At 47.3% G+C, this 17788-nt stretch overlaps 1 protein-coding gene across 1 annotated transcript in view; it reads right to left on the bottom strand.

Annotated features, from left to right (window-relative positions):
• Positions 1-17788, bottom strand: part of ryr2a (ryanodine receptor 2a (cardiac)) — a 924147-nt gene that overhangs the window by 248307 nt on the left and 658052 nt on the right. Inside the window, exons 64-65 of the mRNA XM_070890953.1 lie at positions 5677-5737; positions 3696-3934 (exon numbers count right to left, since the gene is read on the bottom strand). Coding sequence (XP_070747054.1) covers positions 3696-3934; positions 5677-5737 — 300 coding nt within the window. The remainder of the gene's footprint in view (positions 1-3695; positions 3935-5676; positions 5738-17788) is intronic.

Below are 17788 nucleotides of genomic sequence, written 5' to 3'. Positions count from 1 at the left end.
CACAACAGCATATTCTAGAAACTGATCCTTATTGTGAACACTTGAGTTCAGAAGAGGTTTTTTATTTCCTATCTGTAACAACTGTGAGCACTGAAACATTACAATCTTGAAGAGCAATTGCTCTAATATCCAGTTTATGTTTCCATACAGCTGATAACTCTTCATGTTCTCTCTAATAGCAACACTCAGAAACTCTACACAATACAATCCTGAGCCCGAACTGCTATAATGCACAAAGTCCATTCGGTTACATTCTTTGGGAGGAGGGGGGAAACCATCCAAATATAATTTCACTTTTGCCACATGAGTATTTAAGTTGGATTGGTTACTTGCTGTCATTCATAGAAGAATGGGTGGCTGCATTTATTGAACCGGACAACGGAGCAAGGATAGATTGATCTGGGGTGGCAGAAAAGTACATCCAAAGGACAAGACTGTTTGTCCATTGCCATACTCTAGAATGGAGATTAACCAGGTCGATCTGAATGATGAGACATGAACTTGAGCATCAAACTGAGCAGTTGAGGTCAAGTAGATCAATCTGCAGGACAAGATTGCAGGTTGTGTCCATGGTAACAACTGATCACAGTCTCCAACACTGAATCACTGCCTTGTGTTTCTTGCATGCTGCAGATTTCAAACATCCCTGCTAACCCATATACAGTAGCAGACATAATTTATTGCTGATATGTTGAAGGAGTCATTAATTGTTGATATCCTTTACCTAATAATGCCCTTGTTAGATACTCTAAATCAAGACAGTGTTCTCAATGCCGTCTGAATGTACAGCATTCAGCCAATCAAAATACTCTGTTTTAAAACACTGCAATCAAAATTTGAGTTGAAGTAGTATCCTCTTCATGATTGAAAACCGACTTCTTGAATGAATAATTTAAGATGTCATCCTGACCTTCAAACAACCAGCTTGTTCTTAGTCTGACTCTGAGCTTGCTCTTCCATAACATCAACTTAACTTTTCCTACTGATCCTATATTCGTGCATTGATTCAGTCCTGCAAGATGGGCCTGCCCTGTTTTCCTAAGAATTTACTGAGCTAATATTTCACTTAACAGAGTTCTTCCAATTACAGCTTTTGTCCAGGGCCCAGATTTATGATATTTTCCAATGTACCTCAGTGCCAATACTAATATTATATTTACCTTTCTGCATGAACTTCATGCTCGGTATAGCATGAAGGTGAACTTGCATAGGTTAAGGCTGTTGTGCATTATTGGAAGCTGAAGCTAACAATGCGAGCCAAAACCAACCTAGTGTTAAACTACATCACTTCTGGAGATCTACTTAAGCCAACATTGTGTCCACAAGCCCCTACATCAATTTCTCATACCAGTCTGAACTGTATCCGTTTCTTCCTAGCTAACCAAAAACATTGCTGATTTATTCAAACAAATTACAAAATTGACAAACAGCATCATCATAGCAGAAACAACATGACACATAATGTGCATGGGATTTGGGAGTTCAGAGTAAATACATTACAGGTCAATTTAGAAAGATTAGGGGAATGGCTCCATCCTAGGCCTATCGTTCAGTGTGCAGAAGTGCAGCATTATGCATTTGGATTTGGGAAATTCCAGGGTTGTGTATACAGTGCTGGAGTACCCACTGACAGTTACAGAGCAAGAGAGATGCCCGGTGGTCATAATAATTTATTGAAGGTCCACAAGCAGCGTGATGAGGCCACGGGGAAGATGGTTGTATTACTAGGATAGGACAATACAAAATTAAGAACACTATATTCAGGCTGGACAATGCCTTGGTGCAGCCACAGCTGGAACACTGTGCCCATTTTTGATCCCTACACATTGTAGGCGCTACCGAGGCCCTGGAGAAAGTGAAGAGGAGGGTATTCAAAGTGACACCTAATCTTAGGACTCCTAGTAATCAGACTAGGCTCGATCAGTTGGAACAATTTTCATTAAGGAAATGCAGGCCTAGAGGAGATATGATTGAGTTTTTAAATCGATGAAGGGCTAAAGTGCCCAATGTATAGGCCACTTCAAATGCATAGGAATGGGAGAGCTGGATGACAGACACATTATGGCCCTGAATTCACGGTCAGTATGACGGCATACTCTCAAGAGTACATCGTCATATTGCCTTTGAAATCGACCGCAAGTTCGGGATTTCCACTTGCGCATGCGCTTAAACCCAAACGTGCGATCTGTCAAATCCTGACTGCACATAGGCTTCGCTGCACATTTCGCCTCCTCATACAAATGAGCATGCTGGCGGTAAGTTGTGCTAATTGCTCATCTACTGCGAATTAATTATCCTGAAAATGTTTACGTCCAATGCAAACAGGCGCCGGAAGCCTGTTGCACAGTGTAAGGGCGGGGGGGATGTGAGATGATAAAATTGAATGAATGGTGAGCTAGGTTTATGCTGCAGCCCAAACAATGAGGCACTGGTTCACTGAGCGGATACAATCTTTGAAAGAAACTTTTGTTTGTTCCGAGTTTGAAAACAAAGCCTTTTTACGTCACCGACCTTGCCCAAAAGCCTTTTGTAGTTTCGGTTTAATGATTTTCCAACATCTGTTTAGATAGGATTTCATTCACTTTCATGAATTCCTCAGACATTTAAACTCTCAATTTTAGATTATCAAAAATTAGTTAGTCTAATAGAGGAGAAACCAAATCAATAGGACTATAAGACTGTAATTGTAAGGTTTGTTGTCATGGCCCAGAATTAGAGGGCCAATGTTAATTCAGCTGCATGCTTTGTATAAAATGCATCCTAATCGAGTTTTATGGTTTCAAGGACACCTTCAGTAAAAGGTATCTCAAGACTTTTGTTCGAATTATATTAAGTTTGAAATCTGGGTTTGTGTATTAAATACTATTGCAATTATCGTAATTTATTAATAAAATTGCATTTCTGGCTGATAAATTATTTAAAATGAGTTGCGGGCAAATCAGCAATCTCCTCTGTTTGGTGATTGGCTAAGAGTCAGGAAGTGAAAGGAGCACCGCCCCTGTGATCCCGGGTTCACTCACGCACAACGGAGCGTCCCTGTGGTCTGTGGGCCACTACGCTGTGCACAACTCTGCAGTGTCTGGAAGCAACTTCTCGAAGGGAGTGTTCGCAAGAGGTAAGTGTGGATATCATTTGGATGTTGGTGGCGTACTCCTTAGTTACACCACCAACTGAGAATTCAGGGCCGATATATCTTAGAAAATATTTATGCTCACTGAGAGTCATTAACTTCTGGAACAAATGACCAAAGCATGCAATGAGTATGAATCCCTGCAGTTCTTCAAAAGGGAGCTGTACAGGTTCCTAAGTTGGGAATTCATTTCAAGATATAATGGGTAAGTATGGGGTAGCTGTAGTGAGACTCATGAGCTATTGCGTGAAACAAGAATGGTTTACAATTGTCATCTTAGCACTAAGATGAGCTTATTTTCTTGAAACACTCCCAATAATTCTTATTATAGGAGTTCTGATGCAGTTTTTTGAGGCAGTTTTTTGCTAACAGCAAGTGTCTTATAGACACCGTGAGCTAGTGTGACCCCTTGTGAGGACATCCACACTGAAGAGCAAATGAATCATTGCAAGTTTATCATGTGATAATCCAGTTAAATTTGCAGAAAATAACACAGGCAATATATGTTAGGTTAGATTTATCATGGGGCTGTTGGAAAATAATTTTAAAAAGAGCAGAAGCATACAGATCAGATCTTCTCCAAACTGGTGCTGTCCAATGTGTTCAAACAACGATGACAAGACTGGCAGCAGTGCCACCGTGGTGTAATTGATGATCTGGGTCACTCCCTTCGGCTGGGTCCTTGTGTGTGTGAACTGGCCCAGTTTAAGATTTTCAATGGTTTTTTCTAAATCCTCTGCTGCATTTTCAAAGAACGTCCGTAAAGCCAGCTTAACAGATTCCAGGCTGGTCTTCATCACCGTTCTACGCAAAAACAAGACAGTCATTTAGAGCTGGACAACAGGCAGTCAAGACTCGCAGAGTTTTAATGAGTTACTAAAAATATATCCCAAGTGCTGCTTCTATGTTTAAAAAAGAAAATCTGTATATTACATGTACGATTGTGCAGTCATATCTAGCAACGTTGGGCAAAAAATTGACTGGAATAGTGCCACCCGTTTGTGCCCGGTTGGGGCACTAAGCAGTTACCATCTCCTGTGAACCTGATTGGATGTTTACCGGTGCCGCTAACAGTTAGCACTCTAGCACCACGCACTTGGTGGCATCAATGCGTGCACAACTCCCCGGTAGTGCCATGGTCGGGAACATCAATGGGGTCGCCTGCCTTAGCGCCTGATGCTAATCGCGCCAGAGAGAGAGCAGGGGTCCCAGAAGGTCCCGGGGCGATACTGAAACGGATCATTGGGTGAGCGGTTGGAAGTTGAGGTTTTTGCTTTTACATTTACTTTAATTAGATTTGTTTATCTTTGTCCGATGTGTAAAAATGTTGAAATCACCTCCCTTGCTTTAATTTTGAACCTTCAGGTCGTCCAGCTGACCTTCCCTTTAGGCGCTAGGATGCCGGTTTCCTCGAGCCTCAACTTCAGTAGCGCTCCTGCGCTAGCACCCCGCGATTCAACTTTAACGCCCGAAGAGGAGAGTGGATAGAACTCCATTCCACTCTTCGGGTGCTAAAAATCAAAATCCCGGTTGGAGGCGGGAAACATTGACTGACGCTAAATTTAGCGACCAGGCAGTGTTACCGCCTCAAACCGGGCGATAATCAATTTCCCCCCCCCCCATGTATTTTCCCATCTCTGATTTTAATTTTGGTGCACACTTGCCAAACAAAACTATGATTTTAGTAACTAACATCAAAAATTAAATGTGTTGGAGGTGATTAAGTATTTGAGAGGGAGGGGGGAAGGAAGAGTTCTAGAATCACAATTTGTCGCACCTTGTCCAATAATCTCACTGAAATTTAATTTCTGCAATTTGAAAAGTGCACAAATTCTGTGAGTTCCTTACAAAATTATTCTTTGATGGTCTGCAGCTAACTTCACAAGGCAGCAACTCTATAAGCATTTGTGCATCACTGGCTCCAAAATAATATTTATCATGTGTGCAACAAATGCAAATTCACAGAAAGGTTTTGCTTTTTAAACTGGTGCCAGGCAATTTGCCTGAAGGTAAACACTCAGAAGCACAAGAGCATCTTGAATGCTTTGTTGAGGGGCATTCATTCAGTGTCAGTTCTCATGCTGCCCAAAATGATCAGATCCTTTCATTTGTGGATTGCTAGAAACAAAGGAAATTATTTCAAAAAGGAAGACAAGTATGAGATTGCCTCTAGCAAGAAAGACTCCCCCTTTCCCATCCAGGCACACACTCTTAACTTTGTCAGACTCAAGTTCGAGTCTGGACGCCCTGCTCCACGGTCAGGTGTGGCTTACAATCTAGGTGCACGTTGAGGTTTGCAACTGTTCCCTGTTTTACATTATACATTAACTTAGTGTGATCTGAAGTCTGTCGTGAAGCTCCAATTACAGCTCCTTCGCCTGTCTGACAAGAGACGCAGGGGACAATTTTAACATGAGGCACACAAGAGGCGGTCAGTGGGCTGACTGCAATTATCCATTCTGGCACCATCTCTTGGGGGCAGAGAGTAGCTGTGCTGGGAATACTGTGATAAGCTTAACTAAATAACACGAGATTGAATGGTTTACCTGGCGTCCAAAGTCTGGCCCAAAATGTGAAGACAGTTTACAATTGACGTGGCATCATTCCCTGCAGTAAAAAATAACAATGATTTACAATTGTTGGGCAAAATAGATTGTGCTTCGGGGGACTGACCAAAACCACTGCCAGCTATGGTGGTACCACCAGACACATGGGCAATAAACAGTGTTTGCTGTGCAGCAAAATAGAGGCTAACTACCTGGCAAATACCACAAATGGTAACTCTGTGCCTTCAGATTGTCACCTACTAGTGCCAGCAGGAGGAAGCTTTAGCCACATTAAGGGAAGGAGGCAGGCATGCAGGTCAGATCAAGAAGGGGTTAACAAGGTCAGTTTGCTCTGTTTTTTTTTTTAATTTTGTTTTTTTTGATTGAGAAATATTATTTGTGGAAGTATAATGCTCAGATCTATTTCTTCTGATCTTTGCCACATTTTTACAGAGGCTGCGCAGAGTATGGAAGGTCTAATTACATGACTTTAGCTTTGCGTCTGTGACTGGGCTTTCACGTGCCTCACCCGATCCCGTATCTACGTTCTTAAATAGTCTCTTTACATTCAGACTCGAGTTTTCACCTAAATTTGTGCCTGTACTTAAAAAGGGCAAATCGGGCTTTTTAAGGGGAAGTGAATGGGTAGGATTTCAGAGGGTGTTCCCCAATCTCTCACTGTAACTTTGACAGATCAGTGGAAACCTCGGAGACATGGCATAAATGGTAGTTTACAGCGTCACTCCAGGGTTTCTGATGAAGTTAAGGCAGGACACTGAAAGAACCCCTGTAGAAATTCAAGGCAACAGGGTTCTATATTGTGGTATAAATCTAACCATTATAGGAGGAGATACCTGCACAATTATTGGTGTCCCATGCCCTTCATTGTCATGTTTTATGTGTTCAGGATAGCTGGGAGTATCCATTTTCGATAAGCCTTCATACAGCTATGATGTCATGATTCTCACCTATCAACATCATTAGGAGGGCCTCTGGCCATCACTTTAATATGTCTGCCTTTCAAAATACTGACAGCCCATTGTTGAACCATCATGAATCATTTTGAATGGCCTCCACTTAGAGACCACAAAGAAATGGACTGCCATGCATAACTCATAAGGCTAAAAGTTCGAGGGATTAGCACCACCCGTTACTGCCAGACTCGGGGGAAAAATGGCTGCCACCACCACACTATATCGCCCGCTGACGGTGGTCCTGCGGCAGCCGCCATTTTCGGCAGTTCGGCAGTGCTGCTGATGGCTTCGCTTGCCGAAAATATTGTAATAAGTTGGGAGCGTGACGTTAATCAGTGTGCGACACCGAGCTGACACCCACTCATCCATTTTGGATTTTGCCGCTCCGATTGCCACCCGCTCTAAAGTATGCCAGTGCGTGCAGCCACTTAAAGCGTTTCAGCAGTGTTAACGATCATGCAGAGTCTGGCATGACTCGGCAGATTGTATACAAAGATGGAGGCTGACAAGTGGAAACACCTCGGATGGATGCTGGGACTCATCATCATCAAAGGCGGTCCCTCGAACGAGGATGACTTGCTTCCACAAGAGTTCACAAATGTTTCAATGGAGGACCCAAAGTTCTAGTTCTGAACTCCAATTGAAGGGTGGAAGATGCCTGTGCAGGGATTTTTTTAACGTGTGGTGACCGTTGCACATCAGCCACCACACGGGCTTGACAGAGCTAGGTCTTGGTCCAGTGGCAAGGGTTAACCAAGACGACTGGAGACCTGCTCTGCTGCATGGACCTAGTGCGCACACATATCGCAGTGTGGGCTGGCCTGTGCTGCCCCTGGGCCCTCGGCTCTTCTGGGCCCTGTACCCTCATCTATCGCAATCCGCCACGATCTCTCGCCGCTCCTCCGTCACAAACCAGTGCAGCAATACTGAAGCAATTTTTAGCACAGTTCGACACTTCATATTGATGGAATCCTGCCTTTCCCAGAATGCTCCTTGCTGTTTGGTACATCTCTGCCATCGCCTCTTGCTCGGGTATGCTCAGAACCTTCTCTTTCACCTGCCTGAAAAGGGCGGTCCCCTCTCCAAGGTCAGCTGATAGAGCGACACGTGATTATTGTGTTCCTAACACAGATGAGGCTGCACAAAGGGAGGTTAAAGTTACAGTGACCTCAGTCTTTATTAAGACACTCCAGAGTGAGGAACAGGCCTTAGGGGCCGGCTTATATACAGTGCTCCCAAGGGATGCTGGGATCCCATGGGACTTCAGGGCATGCGCTCCCTGGTGGCGGAACATGGGAGTGCATGCTTTACAGATACATAACATCACTCCCCGCCAAAGTCAAAGTGAAAACTATTTACAAGGTGAGGCGGTCGGGAGCCTTTCTTTCCCTGGTGGACCGCCTTGGTACAAATGTCTGTTCTGGTGTGTTGGCTGTGCCCTCGCTGGGCTGGCGTGTTGTTGGCCCTGCAGGGCTGCTGGGTGAGCCTGACCTTGCTGGGCTGTTGCGTGTGATGGGTTCGATTTCCTGGTCCGGGGTGGTGTCGTTGATCCTTTGGGTGTGTGTTGTGGGCTCTCAAAAGGTGGTGTCTGCTGTGGGTTGATCAGGGCAGTCTGTGAACCGCAGCCTCCTTTGGTCCAGGTGCTTTCTGCAAATTTGTCCATTGTCTAGTTTGACGACAAACACCCTACTCCCTTCTTTAGCTATCACCGTGCCCGTGATCCACTTGGGATCATGTCCATAGTTTAGTACATACACAGGGTCATTCAGATCAATTTCCCGTGACACAGTGGCGTGACCATCGTTTACATTTTGTTGCTACCGCCTGCTCTCTACCTGACCATGCAGGTTGGGGTGAACCAGCGAGAGTCTAGTTTTAAGTATCCTTTTTATGAGTCGCTCAGCCGGAGACACCCCTGTGAGTGAGTGGGGTCTCGTGCAGTAGCTGAGCAGTACTCTGGACAGGCAAGTTTGGAGTAAGCCTTCTGTGACTTGTTTAAGGCTCTGATTGATGGTTTGTACTGCCCGCTCTGCCTGCCCATTGGATGCTGGTTTAAACAGGGCCCAGGTGACATGTTTGATCCCATTGCAGTTCATGAATTCTTTAAATTCGGCACTGGTGAAACATGGCCCGTTGTCACTGACCAGTATGTCAGGCAGGCCGTGGGTGGCAAACATGGCCCTCAGGCTTTCAATGGTGGCGGTGGCGCTGCTTCCCGACATTATTTCACATTCAATCCATTTTGAAAAAGCATCCACCACCACCAGGAACATTTTACCGAGAAACGGGCCAGCATAGTCGACATGGATCCTCAACCATAGTCTGGAGGGCCATGACCACAAACTTCGTGGTGCCTCTCTGGATGCGTTGCTCAACTGAGCACACACGCTGCATTGCTGTACACAGGACTCTAAGTCAGAGTCGATACCAGGCCACCATACGTGGGATCTGGCTATCGCTTTCATCATTACTATACCCGGGTGTGTGCTGTGGAGATCCGAGATGAATGTCTACCTGCCCTTTTTGGGTAGCATTATGCGGTTACCCCCACAACAGGCAGTCTGCCTGAATGGACAGCTCGTCCTTTCGCCGCTGGAATGGCTTGATTAGCTCTTGCATTTCAACGGGGATACTGGCCCAACTCCCATGCAGCACACAATTTTTTACTAGGGACAGCAGAGGATCTTAGAAACATAGACATTGAAAATAGGTGCAGGAGTAGGCCATTCGGCCCTTCGAGCCTGCACCACCAATCAATAAGATCATGGCTGATCATTCCCTCAGTACCCCTTTCCTGCTTTCTCTCCATACCCCTTGATCCCCATAGCCGTAAAGGGCCCTATCTAACTCCCTCTTGAATATATCCAATGGCATCAACAACTCTCTGCAGCAGGGAATTCCACAGGTTAACAACTCTCTGAGTGAAGAAGTTTCTCCTCATCTCAGTCCTAAAAGGCCTACCTCTTATCCTAAGACTATGTCCCCTGGTTCTGGACTCCCCCAACATCGGGAACATTCTTCCTGCATCTAACCTGTCCAGTCCCGTCAGAATCTTATACATTTCTATGAGATCCCCTCTCATCCTTCTAAACTCCAGTGAATAAAGGCCCAGTCGATCCAGTCTCTCCTCATATGCCAGTCCAGCCATCCCTGGAATTAGTCTGGTGAACCTTCGCTGCACTCCCTCAATACAAGAACGTCCTTCCTCTGATTAGGAGACCAAAACTGAACACAATATTCCAGGTGAGGCCACACTAAGGCCCTGTACAACTGCAGTAAGACCTCCCTGCTCCTATACTCAAATCCCCTAGCTATGAAGGCCAACATACCATTTGCCTTCTTCACCACCTGTTGTACCTGTATGCCAACCTTCAATGACTGATGTACCATGACACCCAGGTCTCGTTGCACCTCCCCTTTTCCTAATCTGCCACCATTCAGATAATATTCTGCCTTCGTGTTTTTGCCCCCAAAATGGATAACCTCATATAATGCAGTATACATTATACTGCATCTGCCATGCATTTGCCCACTCCCCTAACCTATCCAAGTCACCCTGCAGCCTCTTAGCGTCCCCCTCACAGCTCACATCGCCACCCAGTTTAATGTCATCTGCAAACTTGGAGATATTACACTCAATTCCTTCATCCAAATCGTTAATGTATATTGTAAAGAGTGGGGTCCCAGCAGTGAGCCCTCCAGCACTCCGCTAGTCACTGCCTGCCATTCTTAAAAGGACCCGTTTATCCCGACACTCTGCTTCCTGTCATCCAAGTCCTAATCTGGCGAACCGTGACAGGTGATTTATCATTTTCAAACGCTTCCATGACCATCAACACGTCTGCGGGTTGCACCATCATCAACAAGTTTGCAGGCTGCGCCATTTTCACCCCCGTGGTGGGCAATGGTAGCCGACTGAGAGCATCCGCACAGTTCTCAGTGCCTGGCCTGTGGCGGATGGCATAGTTATATGTTGATAGCGCGAGTGCCCACCTCTGTATGCGGGCTGAGGCGTTAGTATTTATCCCCTTGTTTTCAGCGAACAGGGATATTAGGGGCTTGTGATCGATTTCCAGCTCAAATTTGAGGCCAAACAGGTACTGATGCATTTTCTTTACCCCGAACACACATGCTAATGCCTCTTTCTCAATCATGCTGCAGGCCCTCTCGGCCTTAGACAAGCTCCTGAAGGCATAGGCGACAGGTTGCAACTTCCCCGCAATGTTAGCATGTTGTAATACACAGCCGACTCCGTACGACGATGCGTCACATGCTAGCACAAGTCTTTTACATGGGTTATACAATACAAGCAGCTTGTTGGAGCATAAAATGTTTCTGGCTTTCTCAAAAGCAATTACTTGTTTTTTTTCCCCATACCCAGTTCTCACCTTTACGCAGTAACACATTTAGGAGCTCTAAGAGGGTGCTTCACCCCGGTAGGAAGTAACCAAAAGAGTTGAGGAGTCCCAGGAATGACCGCAGCTCCGGTATGTTCTGTGGCCTGGGCGCGTTCCTGATAGCCTCTGTCTTGGCGTCTGTGGGCCGAATGCCGTCTGCCGTGATCTTTCTCCCCAAAAACTCCAATTCTGTTGCCATGAAGACGCATTTCGACCTCTTCAGCCGCAGCCCTACACGATCCAATCGCTGGAGGACCTCCAGGTTTTGTAGGTGCTCGACGGTGTCCTGACCTGTGACCAATATGTCGTTCTGAAAAACCACCATGTGTGGTGCCGACTTGAATAGGCTCTCCATGTTTCTCTGGAAGATCGCTGCAGCCGACCAAATTCCAAACGGGCATCTGTTGTAGATGAACAGTCCCTTGTGCGTGTTGATGCAGGTGAGGCCCTTCGAAGACTCCTCCAGCTCCTGCGTCATGTAGGCCGAAGTCCGGTCGAGCTTGGTGAACGTCTTGCCTCCTGCCAGCGTCGCAAATAGGTCGTCTGGCTTTGGTATTGGTCCTGTAGCGAGAAACGATTAATAGTTACTTTATAATCGCCGCAAATCCTGACCGTGCCATCACTTTTGAGTACTGGAACAATCGGGCTGGCCCACTCGCTGAATTCCACTGGGGTGATGATGCCCTCACGTTGCAGCCTGTCCAGCTCGATTTCCGCTCGATTTCCACTCTCTCCCTCATCATGTGAGGTACCGCTCGCGCCTTGTGGTGAATGGGTCGTGCCTCTGGGACCAAGTGGATCCGCACCTTCGCCCCGGAAAAGTTTACAATGCCTGGCTCAAAAACGGAAGGAAATTTGTTAAGAACCTGGGTACATCATCGACATGTGATAGCGCTCGGATGTCATCCCAGTTCCAGTGGATTTTGCACAGCCAGCTCCTTCGAAGCAGTGTGGGGCCATCGTCCGGGACAATGCCAGAGTGGCAGTTCGTGCACCGTGCCCTTGTAGGTGACCTTGACCATGGCTCTGCCCAGGACAGTGATGAGCTCTTTGGTGTACATTCTCAGTTTCGTGTGGATGGGGCTCAGGGCTGGTCTGAGTGCCTTGTTGCACCACAGTCTCTCAAACATCTTTTTATTCATGATGGATTGGCTAGCGCCAGTGTCCAGTTCCGTGGCTACGGATAAGCCATTCAATTTTACATTTAGCATTATAGGTGGACATTTCATCGAAAGTGTGTGCACCCCGTATACTTCAGCATCTGCCTTCTCTGTCTGAGGCTCAAAATTGCTTTGATCCACCATGGATTGATCTTCCTCTGCCACTTGGTGGTTATCAGGTTTTGCAGAGCTTGCAGCTCGTCTGCAAGCTCATTGGAGATGCCCCATTGTTCCACAGCTCTTGCAAACATACCCTTTGAAGCGGCATGAATAGGCTGAATGGAAGCCTCCACAACGCCAACAAGGTGTGAATTGCCTTGCATTCATCCTTTGTTGCGGACTCTAAGTCACCAGGGTCACCTGAGGCCTGCTGGCACCTGCAGACTCGTGGTTTCTGCCCTGTACATTTCTGCTCGCAAACACAGTTCCAGTTAATTTATGAACAATGCTAGCACTTGTGTGCTGAGAGATTTGTTTGGTGTTATCACTGGTGGACATAAACGCCTCTGCTATCGCAATGGTCTTACTGAGGGTTGGTGTCTCTACAGTCAAAAGTTTTCGTCGGATGGTCTCGTGGTCAATGCCCAGTACAAAAAAGTCTCTGAGCATCTGCTCGTCTCTTAGCTCGGTGACGTAGCTCGCCACTTCCTGACCTTCAGATTGCTGGCACGTGTCGAACCGATACCTCGCCATCAGCAGGCTCTCCCTTGGGTTAAGATGCTCCCGCACCAATGTACACAGCTCCTCATACGACTTATCTGTGGGTTTCACCGGAGCCAGAAGATTCTTCATGAGGCTGTAGGTCGGTGCCCCACAGACCATGAGGAGGACCGCTCTTCTTTTTACAGCGCTCACCCTCCGAAAACTTCTCCAGGATTCCCACAGTTTGCTGCATCTTTGCGTGGGATTCGTAGACTCATCGCCAGTTATTGTGCTCCTAACACAGATGAGGCTGCACACGGAGAGGTTAAAGTAACAGTGACCTCAGTCTTTATTAAGACACTCCAGAGTGAGGAAAAGGCCTTAGGGGCCGGCTTATATCCAGTGCTCCCAAGGGATGCTGGGATCCCTTGGGACTTCAAGGGATGCGCTCCCTGGTGGCGAAACATGGGAGTGCATGCTTTACAGATACACAACAGTGATGGTCGCACAGTGCTACCAGCTTTTCCAGCTCTGCCTCCCATGATTTCAGCTTTTGTCCTGGCCGCCCGAAAATGATGTCGACAGACCGGCCGGGGTAGAGCTTCCTGGCTTCCTGCAGGCTCCGGAGGGCTTCTCGTGCCATGTGGTCTCTTCCCACAATCCTATACAGTCTCTGTAACCCTATCCTGAGAGATGTGTCAGTCAGTCCCTGTAACCCTACCCTGAGAGACTTGTCAGTCCCTATAACCCTATCCTGAGAGATGTGTCAGACCCTGTAACCCTATCCTGAGAGAAGTGTCAGTCAGTCCCTGTAACCCTATCCTGAGAGATGTGTCAGACCCTGTAACCCTACCCTGAGAGATGTGTCAGACTGTGTAACCCTATCCTAAGAGATGCGTCAGTCCCTGTAACCCTACCCAGTGCAGCCTTCGGCCGCCTGAGGAAAAGAGTGTTTGAAGACCAGGCCCTCAAAACTGCCACCAAGCTCATGGTCTACAAGGCTGTAGTAATACCTGCCCTACTGTATGGCTCAGAGACATGGACCATGTACAGTAGACACCTCAAGTTGCTAGAGAAATATCACCAATGATGTCTCCGCAAGATCCTACAAATCCACTAGGAGGACAGGCGCACCAACATCGGTGTCCTCAATCAGGCTAACATCCCCAACATTGAAGCACTGACCACACTCGATCAGCTCTGCTGGGCAGGCCACATAGTCCGCATGCCAGACTCAAGACTCCCAAAGCAAGTGCTCTACTCAGAGCTCCTTCATGGCAAACGAGCCAAAGGTGGGCAGCGGAAACGCTACAAGGACACCCTCAAAGCCTCCCTGATAAAGTGCAACATCCCCACTGACACCTGGGAGTCCCTGGCCCAAGACCGCCCTAAGTGGAGAAGTGCATCCGAGAGGGCACTGAGCTCCTCGAGTCTCATCGCCGAGAGCATGCAGAAATCAAGCGCAGACAGCAGAAAGAGTGTGCGGCAAACCTGTCCCACCCACCCCTTCCCTCAACGACTCTCTGTCCCACCTGTGACAGAATCTGTGGCTCTCGATTGGACTGTTCAGCCACCAAAGAACTCACTTCAGGAGTGGAAGCAAGTCTTCCTCGATTCCGAGGGACTGCCTATGACGATAACCCTAAGAGATGTGTCATTCAGTCCCTGTAACCCTATTCTGAGAGATGTGTCAGTCCCTGTAACCCTATCCTGAAAGATGTGTCAGTTCCTGAAAGATATGTCAGTCCCTGTAACCCCACCCTGAGTATGTGTCAGTCCCTGTAACCCTATCCTGAAAGATGTGTCAGTCCCTGAAAGATGTGTCAATCCCTGTAACCCCACCCTGAGTATGTGTCAGTCCCTGTAACCCTATCCTGAAAGATGTGTCAGTCCCTGAAAGATGTGTCAGTCCCTGTAACCCCACCCTGAGTATGTGTCAGTCCCTGTAACCCTATCCTGAAAGATGTGTCAGTCCCTGTAACCCGATCACAATCACTAAGGAGGTTGTTACATATGTGGACTTGTATTTACTCTGTACAGCCACCAGAGGGCTCATCCCCTGGAGTCCCAAGGGATCCCACAATTCCTTTGGAGCACAGGTATTTAAGGAGGCTTCACAGGTTGGAGAGGCACTCTGGAGACCTGCAATAAAAGACTAAGGTCACACTTTACTTTGAGCTGACAGTGTTCAGTCTGACTCTTTCTCCTTACACAACACCTGGTGACAAGATATAGATAGCGAACCTAAAGATGCAGAGAACAGTGGGCATCCTGGAGAAATTCTCAGAGGGGGATGATTGGGAAACGTATGTGGAGCGATTCGACCAATACTTCGTGGCCAAGGAGTTGGATGGGCAAGAGAGCGCTGCCAAACGAAGGGCGATCCTCCTCACTGTCTGTGGGGCACCAACGTATAGCCTCATGAAGAATCTGCTCACTCCAGCGGAACCCACGGAGAAATCATACGACGATTTGTGCACACTGGTCCAAGAGCATTTGAACTCGAAGGAAAGCGTTCTGATGGCGAGGTACCGGTTCTACACCTACAAAAGGTCTGAAGGCCAGGAAGTGGTGAGTTATGTCGCCAAGCTAAGACGCCTTGCAGGACATTGCGAATTTGAAGGACATTTGGAGCACATGCTCAGAGACTTTTTCAGACTTGGCATCGACCACAAAACCATACTTCACAAACTTTTGACTGTCGAGACCACAATCTTGAGTAAGGCCATAACGATAGCCCAGGCATTCATTGCCACCAGTGACAATACGAAGTAAATCTCTCAGCACACAAGTGCTGCTACAAGTACTGTGAACAAAGTGATGTTGTTTTCGAATCATAATGTACAGGGCAGGTCACACATTCCTGCAGCTGCACGTCCACAGATGACTCTCAGTCCACCATCAAGGGCGATGAATGCAAGTCCATTAACACTTTGTTGGCGCTGCGGGGGTGATCATCGTTTCCATTCATGCCAATTCAAACAGTATGTTTGCAAGGGCTGTGGAACAATGGGACACCTCCAACGAGTGTGCAGGCGAGCTGTTAAGCCTGTTAAGCCTGTTAAGCCTACAAACCACCATGTTGCAGAGGAGGACAGATCAACGAAGGATCACGATGAACCAGAGCCTCAGACAGAGGAGGCAGAGGTACATGGGGTGCACACATTCACCACGAATTGTCCCCCGATAATGCTGAATGTTGAACTAAATGGACTCCCAGTGTCAATGGAGGTGGACACGGGCATGAGCCAGTCCATCATGGGCAAAAAGACTTTCGAAAGATTGTGGTGCAACAAGGCCTCAAGGTCAGTCTTAACTCCAGTTCGCACGAAACTAAGAACTTACACTAAAGAATTGATTCCTGTAATCGGCAATGCTACTGTAAAGATCTCCTATGATGGAGCAGTGTACAAGCTACCACTCTGGGTGGTACTGGGCGATGGTCCCACGCTGCTCGGCAGGAGCTGGCTGGGAAAGATATGCTGGAACTGGGACGACGTCCGAACACTATCGTCCGCTGACAACACTTCGTGTGCCCAGGTCTTAAAAGAATTTCCTTCGCTGTTCGAACCAGACATCGGGAAATTCCAAGGAGCAAAAGTGCAGATTCACCTAATTCTGGGGGCGGACCCATCCATCACAAGGTGAAAGCAGTACTGTACATGATGAGAGAAAGGGTAGAGATCGAGCTGGACCGGCTGCAAAGAGAGGGCATCATTTCACCGATTGAGTTCAGCGAGTGGGCCAGTCCTATTGTCCCAGTCCTCAAGGCAGATGGCATCGTCAGAATCTGTGGCGATTACAAAGTAACTATCAATCGTTTCTCCCTGCACAACCAATACCCATACCAAAGGTCGACAACCTCTTTGCAACGCTGGCGGGAGGAAAGACATTCACGAAGCTGGATCTGACTTCAGCCTACATGACACAGGAACTGGAGGAATCAGTGAAGGCCCTCACCTGCATCAACACGCACAAAGATCTTTTTGTTCATAACAGATGCCCGTTTGGAATCCAATCAGCGGCGGCGATATTGCAGAGAAACATGGAAAGTTTACTGAAGTCGGTCCCGCACACCGTGGTCTTCCAGGACGAAATCTTGGTCACAGGTCGGAACACAGTCGAGCACCTGCAGGAGGAGGTTCTTAGTCGACTCAACCGTGTGGGGCTCAGGTTAAAACGCTCCAAGTGCATTTTCCTGGTGCCTGAAGTGGAGTTCCTGGGAAGGAGGTTAGCGGCAGACAGCATCAGGCCCACCAACGTGAAGACGGAGGCAATCGAGAACGCACCGAGGCCACAGAACGTGACGGAGCTGCGGTCGTTCCTGGGACTCTTGAACTACTTTGGTAACTTCTTATCGGGTCTCAGCACACTGCTAGAACCACTACATGTCTTACTACGAAAAGGGGACGAATGGGTTTGGGGCAAAAGCTGAAAAAATGCCTTTGTAAAAGCGAGAAAATTGTTATGCTCAAACAAATTGCTTGTGTTGTATGATCCATGTAAGCGTTTGGTACTAGCATGTGATGCGTCATCATATGGCGTCGGGTGTGTATTGCAACAAGCTAATGATTTCAGAAGGCTTTCGACAAGGTCCCACACAAGAGATTAATGTGCAAAGTTAAAGCACATGGGATTGGGGGTAGTGTGCTGACGTGGATTGAGAACTGGTTGGCAGACAGGAAGCAAAGAGTAGGAGTAAATGGGGACTTTTCAGAATGGCAGGCAGTGACTAGTGGGGTACCGCAAGGTTCTGTGCTGGGGCCCCAGCTGTTTACATTGTACATTAATGATTTAGACGAGGGGATTAAATGTAATATCTCCAAATTTGCGGACGACACTAAGTTGGGTGGACGTGTGAGCTGCGAGGAGGATGCTATGAGGCTCCAGAGTGACTTGGATAGGTTAGGTGAGTGGGCAAATGCATGGCAGATGAAGT

The sequence above is a fragment of the Pristiophorus japonicus genome, chromosome 9, assembly GCF_044704955.1.
Source record: "Pristiophorus japonicus isolate sPriJap1 chromosome 9, sPriJap1.hap1, whole genome shotgun sequence".
Classification (NCBI taxonomy): Eukaryota; Metazoa; Chordata; class Chondrichthyes; family Pristiophoridae; genus Pristiophorus; species Pristiophorus japonicus.
The sequence above is the reverse complement of the archived record's forward strand: the minus strand, read 5'-3'. Positions and strand labels throughout refer to the sequence as shown.